The 7,500-nt window shown below is 47.3% G+C and overlaps 1 protein-coding gene across 2 annotated transcripts in view; it reads right to left on the bottom strand.

The window, feature by feature from the left end:
- LOC139549613 (rho guanine nucleotide exchange factor TIAM1-like) overlaps positions 1–7,500 on the bottom strand; it is a 138,849-nt gene that overhangs the window by 68,372 nt on the left and 62,977 nt on the right. For both annotated transcript variants that reach the window (XM_071360271.1, XM_071360270.1), the window contains one exon: positions 4,661–4,846. In XM_071360271.1, coding sequence (XP_071216372.1) covers positions 4,661–4,846 — 186 coding nt within the window. The remainder of the gene's footprint in view (positions 1–4,660; positions 4,847–7,500) is intronic.

The following is a 7,500-nucleotide window of genomic DNA, read 5'->3' as shown; positions in this document are numbered from 1 at the left end:
AGCCATAATGCCTGTGTCAGTGTGAGGTAGCAGCCATAATGCCTGTGTCAGTGTGAGGTAGCAGCCATAATGCCTGTTGTCAGTGTGAGGTAGCAGCCATAATGCCTGTTTTCAGTGTGAGGTAGCAGCCATAATGCCTGTTTTCAGTGTGAGGTAGCAGCCATAATGCCTGTTTTCAATGTGAGGTAGCAGCCATAATGCCTGTTGTCAGTGTGAGGTAGCAGCCATAATGCCTGTTGTCAGTGTGAGGTAGCAGCCATAATGCCTGTTTTCAGTGTGAGGTAGCAGCCATAATGCCTGTTTTCAGTGTGAGGTAGCAGCCATAATGCCTGTTCTCACTGTGAGGTAGCAGCCATAATGCCTGTTTTCAGTGTGAGGTAGCAGCCATAATGCCTGTGTCAGTGTGAGGTAGCAGCCATAATGCCTGTTTTCAGTGTGAGGTAGCAGCCATAATGCCTGTGTCAGTGTGAGGTAGCAGCCATAATGCCTGTTGTCAGTGTGAGGTAGCAGCCATAATGCCTGTTGTCAGTGTGAGGTAGCAGCCATAATGCCTGTGTCAGTGTGAGGTAGCAGCCATAATGCCTGTTTTCAGTGTGAGGTAGCAGCCATAATGCCTGTTTTCAGTGTGAGGTAGCAGCCATAATGCCTGTTTTCAGTGTGAGGTAGCAGCCATAATGCCTGTGTCAGTGTGAGGTAGCAGCCATAATGCCTGTTTTCAGTGTGAGGTAGCAGCCATAATGCCTGTTTTCAGTGTGAGGTAGCAGCCATAATGCCTGTTCTCAGTGTGAGGTAGCAGCCATAATGCCTGTGTCAGTGTGAGGTAGCAGCCATAATGCCTGTTCTCAGTGTGAGGTAGCAGCCATAATGCCTGTTTTCAGTGTGAGGTAGCAGCCATAATGCCTGTTGTCAGTGTGAGGTAGCAGCCATAATGCCTGTTGTCAGTGTGAGGTAGCAGCCATAATGCCTGTTTTCAGTGTGAGGTAGCAGCCATAATGCCTGTGTCAGTGTGAGGTAGCAGCCATAATGCCTGTTTTCAGTGTGAGGTAGCAGCCATAATGCCTGTTTTCAGTGTGAGGTAGCAGCCATAATGCCTGTGTCAGTGTGAGGTAGCAGCCATAATGCCTGTGTCAGTGTGAGGTAGCAGCCATAATGCCTGTTTTCAGTGTGAGGTAGCAGCCATAATGCCTGTTGTCAGTGTGAGGTAGCAGCCATAATGCCTGTTGTCAGTGTGAGGTAGCAGCCATAATGCCTGTGTCAGTGTGAGGTAGCAGCCATAATGCCTGTTGTCAGTGTGAGGTAGCAGCCATAATGCCTGTTGTCAGTGTGAGGTAGCAGCCATAATGCCTGTTGTCAGTGTGAGGTAGCAGCCATAATGCCTGTTGTCAGTGTGAGGTAGCAGCCATAATGCCTGTTGTCAGTGTGAGGTAGCAGCCATAATGCCTGTTGTCAGTGTGAGGTAGCAGCCATAATGCCTGTTGTCAGTGTGAGGTAGCAGCCATAATGCCTGTTTTCAGTGTGAGGTAGAAGCCATAATGCCTGTTGTCAGTGTGAGGTAGCACCCATAATGCCTGTGTGAGTGTCTGTCCAGTTTTCCCCGTCTGTGGGGAGCGATGATTGTGGAGAAATAACTGGGAAGTCATGGACTGACATCAGTCCTGTTATGTTCTGTCGAGAGTCATGTTAACGTGTTAGATCATTATTATCTGTCTGCCACCCGTTTTCACGAACAAATCGACTTGATTTGATTCATTTTGTTGTTGTTGTTGTTGGTGAAATCAAAAGGCCAGTTAACCCTTTCACACGTACCATCACAAGGGTCAAAGAGAATAACCTGGAAGTATTATACAACACTGTCACGAGAACACTAAACTAGTCCAGGACAGGAAGAGATGGACGGATGAGGCATAACATCAATGTCCTCTACTCTGGAAAGCTGCAGACGGTCTCCAGTGTAGGTTAGTTAAGTTGCTAGTTACCATGCAGACGGTCTCCGGTGTAGGTTAGTTAAGTTGCTAGTTACCTTGCAAATGGTCTCCGGTGTAGGTTAGTTAAGTTGCTAGTTACCTTGCAGATGGTCTCCGGTGTAGGTTAGTTAAGTTGCTAGTTACCATGCAGACGGTCTCCGGTGTAGGTTAGTTAAGTTGCTAGTTACCTTGCAGACGGTCTCCGGTGTAGGTTAGTTAAGTTGCTAGTTACCTTGCAGACGGTCTCCGGTGTACGTTAGTTAAGTTGCTAGTTACCTTGCAGACGGTCTCCGGTGTATGTTAGTTAAGTTGCTAGTTACCTTGCAAATGGTCTCCGGTGTAGGTTAGTTAAGTTGCTAGTTACCTTGCAGATGGTCTCCGGTGTAGGTTAGTTAAGTTGCTAGTTACCATGCAGACGGTCTCCGGTGTAGGTTAGTTAAGTTGCTAGTTACCTTGCAGACGGTCTCCGGTGTAGGTTAGTTAAGTTGCTAGTTACCTTGCAGACGGTCTCCGGTGTACGTTAGTTAAGTTGCTAGTTACCTTGCAGACGGTCTCCGGTGTAGGTTAGTTAAGTTGCTAGTTACCATGCAGATGGTCTCCGGTGTAGGTTAGTTAAGTTGCTAGTTACCATGCAGACGGTCTCCGGTGTAGGTTAGTTAAGTTGCTAGTTACCTTGCAGACGGTCTCCAGTGTAGGTTAGTTAAGTTGCTAGTTATCTTGCAGACGGTCTCCGGTGTAGGTTAGTTAAGTTGCTAGTTACCTTGCAGATGGTCACCTGTGCATGTGTAGGTTAGTTAAGTTGCTAGTTACCTTGCAGATGGTCTCCGGTGTAGGTTAGTTAGTTGCTAGTTACCTTGCAGACGGTCTCCGGTGTAGGTTAGTTAAGTTGCTAGTTACCTTGCAGACGGTCTCTGGTGTAGGTTAGTTAAGTTGCTAGTTACCTTGCAGATGGTCACCAGTGCACGTGTAGGTTAGTTAAGTTGCTAGTTACCTTGCAGATGGTCTCCAGTGTAGGTTAGTTAAGTTGCTAGTTACCTTGCAGACGGTCTCCAGTGTAGGTTAGTTAAGTTGCTAGTTACCTTGCAGACGGTCTGCAGTGTAGGTTAGTTAAGTTGCTAGTTACCTTGCAGATGGTCTCCGGTGTAGGTTAGTTAAGTTGCTAGTTACCTTGCAAATGGTCTCCGGTGTAGGTTAGTTAAGTTGCTAGTTACCTTGCAGACGGTCTCCAGTGTAGGTTAGTTAAGTTGCTAGTTACCTTGCAAATGGTCTCCGGCGTAGGTTAGTTAAGTTGCTAGTTACCTTTCAGACGGTCTCCGGCGTAGGTTAGTTAAGTTGCTAGTTACCTTTCAGACGGTCTCCGGTGTAGGTTAGTTAAGTTGCTAGTTACCTTGCAGATGGTCTCCGGTGTAGGTTAGTTAAGTTGCTAGTTACCTTGCAGACGGTCACCTGTGCATGTGTAGGTTAGTTAAGTTGCTAGTTACCTTGCAGACGGTCTCCGGTGTAGGTTAGTTAAGTTGCTAGTTACCTTGCAGATGGTCTCCGGTGTAGGTTAGTTAAGTTGCTAGTTACCTTGCAGACGGTCTCTGGTGTAGGTTAGTTAAGTTGCTAGTTACCTTGCAGATGGTCACCAGTGCATGTGTAGGTTAGTTAAGTTGCTAGTTACCTTGCAGATGGTCTCCGGTGTAGGTTAGTTAAGTTGCTAGTTACCTTGCAAATGGTCTCCGGTGTAGGTTAGTTAAGTTGCTAGTTACCTTGCAGACGGTCTCCAGTGTAGGTTAGTTAAGTTGCTAGTTACCTTGCAAATGGTCTCCGGCGTAGGTTAGTTAAGTTGCTAGTTACCTTTCAGACGGTCTCCGGCGTAGGTTAGTTAAGTTGCTAGTTACCTTTCAGACGGTCTCCGGTGTAGGTTAGTTAAGTTGCTAGTTACCTTGCAGATGGTCTCCGGTGTAGGTTAGTTAAGTTGCTAGTTACCTTGCAGACGGTCACCTGTGCATGTGTAGGTTAGTTAAGTTGCTAGTTACCTTGCAGACGGTCTCCGGTGTAGGTTAGTTAAGTTGCTAGTTACCTTGCAGATGGTCTCCGGTGTAGGTTAGTTAAGTTGCTAGTTACCTTGCAGACGGTCTCTGGTGTAGGTTAGTTAAGTTGCTAGTTACCTTGCAGATGGTCACCAGTGCATGTGTAGGTTAGTTAAGTTGCTAGTTACCTTGCAGATGGTCTCCGGTGTAGGTTAGTTAGTTGCTAGTTACCTTGCAGACGGTCTCCGGTGTAGGTTAGTTAAGTTGCTAGTTACCTTGCAGACGGTCTCTGGTGTAGGTTAGTTAAGTTGCTAGTTACCTTGCAGATGGTCACCAGTGCATGTGTAGGTTAGTTAAGTTGCTAGTTACCTTGCAGATGGTCTCCGGTGTAGGTTAGTTAGTTGCTAGTTACCTTGCAGATGGTCTCCGGTGTAGGTTAGTTAAGTTGCTAGTTACCTTGCAGACGGTCTCTGGTGTAGGTTAGTTAAGTTGCTAGTTACCTTGCAGATGGTCACCAGTGCATGTGTAGGTTAGTTAAGTTGCTAGTTACCTTGCAGATGGTCTCCGGTGTAGGTTAGTTAGTTGCTAGTTACCTTGCAGATGGTCTCCGGTGTAGGTTAGTTAAGTTGCTAGTTACCTTGCAGATGGTCTCTGGTGTAGGTTAGTTAAGTTGCTAGTTACCTTGCAGATGGTCTCCAGAACGTCCAGAGCAGACTCTCCAGGCTGGATGATGGCGAGGACAGGCTGGTCATTAGGAAGACACACCCAGGACGGGGTCAGGTGGTCAGGCACCCAGATATCACTGTCTGTCATGTGACTGTCTGAGTTGACCTGAGGAAGGCTCTTCGCTGTCCCCTCGTGACTCTTCTGGAGAGATACAAAGACATTGTTTATAACTACCTATCTGCATAACTACCTGTCAGTGGTGGAAAAGTACCCAACTGTCATATTTGAGGAAAAGTAAAGATACCTTAATATAAAATTACTCAAATAAAAGTGAAAGTCACCCAGTATAAAATACAACTTGAGTAAAAGTAAAAAAGTATTTGGTTTAAAATATACTTAAGTATCATCAGTAAAAATAATTTATAATTCCTTATTTTAAGCAAACCAGATTTTTCTAGTTTAAAAAAATGTATTTACGGATAGCCAGGGTCACACTCCAACACTCAGACATCAATTACAAACAAAGCATGTTGGTTTCGTGAGTCCGCCAGATCAGAGGCAGTAGGGATGACCAGGGATGTTCTCTGTTTAGTGAGTCCTCCAGATCAGAGGCAGTAGGGATGACCAGGGATGTTCTCTGTTTAGTGAGTCCTCCAGATCAGAGGCAGTAGGGATGACCAGGGATGTTCTCTGTTTAGTGAGTCCTCCAGATCAGAGGCAGTAGGGATGACCAGGGATGTTCTCTGTTTAGTGAGTCCTCCAGATCAGAGGCAGTAGGGATGACCAGGGATGTTCTCTGTTTAGTGAGTCCTCCAGATCAGAGGCAGTAGATGACCAGGGATGTTCTCTGTTTAGTGAGTCCTCCAGATCAGAGGCAGTAGGGATGACCAGGGATGTTCTCTGTTTAGTGAGTCCTCCAGATCAGAGGCAGTAGTGATGACCAGGGATGTTCTCTGTTTAGTGAGTCCTCCAGATCAGAGGCAGTAGGGATGACCAGGGATGTTCTCTGTTTAGTGAATCCTCCAGATCAGAGGCAGTAGGGATGACCAGGGATGTTCTCTGTTTAGTGAGTCCTCCAGATCAGAGGCAGTAGGGATGACCAGGGATGTTCTCTGTTTAGTGAGTCCTCCAGATCAGAGGCAGTAGGGATGACCAGGGATGTTCTCTGTTTAGTGAGTCCTCCAGATCAGAGGCAGTAGGGATGTTCTCTGTTTAGTGAGTCCTCCAGATCAGAGGCAGTAGGGATGACCAGGGATGTTCTCTGTTTAGTGAGTCCTCCAGATCAGAGGCAGTAGGGATGACCAGGGATGTTCTCTGTTTAGTGAGTCCTCCAGATCAGAGGCAGTAGGGATGACCAGGGATGTTCTCTGTTTAGTGAGTCCTCCAGATCAGAGGCAGTAGATGACCAGGGATGTTCTCTGTTTAGTGAGTCCTCCAGATCAGAGGCAGTAGGGATGACCAGGGATGTTCTCTGTTTAGTGAGTCCTCCAGATCAGAGGCAGTAGTGATGACCAGGGATGTTCTCTGTTTAGTGAGTCCTCCAGATCAGAGGCAGTAGGGATGACCAGGGATGTTCTCTGTTTAGTGAATCCTCCAGATCAGAGGCAGTAGGGATGACCAGGGATGTTCTCTGTTTAGTGAGTCCTCCAGGTCAGAGGCAGTAGGGATGACCAGGGATGTTCTCTGTTTAGTGAGTCCTCCAGATCAGAGGCAGTAGGGATGACCAGGGATGTTCTCTGTTTAGTGAGTCCTCCAGATCAGAGGCAGTAGGGATGTTCTCTGTTTAGTGAGTCCTCCAGATCAGAGGCAGTAGGGATGACCAGGGATGTTCCCTGTTTAGTGAATCCTCCAGATCAGAGGCAGTAGGATGACCAGGGATGTTCTCTGTTTAGTGAGTCCTCCAGATCAGAGGCAGTAGGGATGACCAGGGATGTTCTCTGTTTAGTGAGCCCTCAGATCAGAGGCAGTAGGGATGACCAGGGATGTTCTCTGTTTAGTGAGTCCTCCAGATCAGAGGCAGTAGGGATGACCAGGGATGTTCTCTGTTTAGTGAGTCCTCCAGATCAGAGGCAGTAGGGATGACCAGGGATGTTCTCTGTTTAGTGAGTCCTCCAGATCAGAGGCAGTAGGGATGACCAGGGATGTTCTCTGTTTAGTGAGTCCTCCAGATCAGAGGCAGTATATGATCAGGGATGTTCTCTGTTTAGTGAGTCCTCCAGATCAGAGGCAGTAGGGATGACCAGGGATGTTCTCTGTTTAGTGAGTCCTCCAGATCAGAGGCAGTAGTGATGACCAGGGATGTTCTCTGTTTAGTGAGTCCTCCAGATCAGAGGCAGTAGGGATGACCAGGGATGTTCTCTGTTTAGTGAGTCCTCCAGATCAAAGGCAGTAGGGATGACCAGGGATGTTCCCTGTTTAGTGAGTCCTCCAGATCAGAGGCAGTAGGGATGACCAGGGATGTTCTCTGTTTAGTGAGTCCTCCAGATCAGAGGCAGTAGGGATGTTCTCTGTTTAGTGAGTCCTCCAGATCAGAGGCAGTAGGGATGACCAGGGATGTTCCCTGTTTAGTGAATCCTCCAGATCAGAGGCAGTAGGGATGACCAGGGATGTTCTCTGTTTAGTGAGTCCTCCAGATCAGAGGCAGTAGGGATGACCAGGGATGTTCTCTGTTTAGTGAGCCCTCAGATCAGAGGCAGTAGGGATGACCAGGGATGTTCTCTGTTTAGTGAGTCCTCCAGATCAGAGGCAGTAGGGATGACCAGGGATGTTCTCTGTTTAGTGAGTCCTCCAGATCAGAGGCAGTAGGGATGACCAGGGATGTTCTCTGTTTAGTGAGTCCTCCAGATCAGAGGCAG

Source organism: Salvelinus alpinus, chromosome 22, assembly GCF_045679555.1.
Source record: "Salvelinus alpinus chromosome 22, SLU_Salpinus.1, whole genome shotgun sequence".
Classification (NCBI taxonomy): domain Eukaryota; kingdom Metazoa; phylum Chordata; class Actinopteri; order Salmoniformes; family Salmonidae; genus Salvelinus; species Salvelinus alpinus.
The sequence above is the reverse complement of the archived record's forward strand: the minus strand, read 5'-3'. Positions and strand labels throughout refer to the sequence as shown.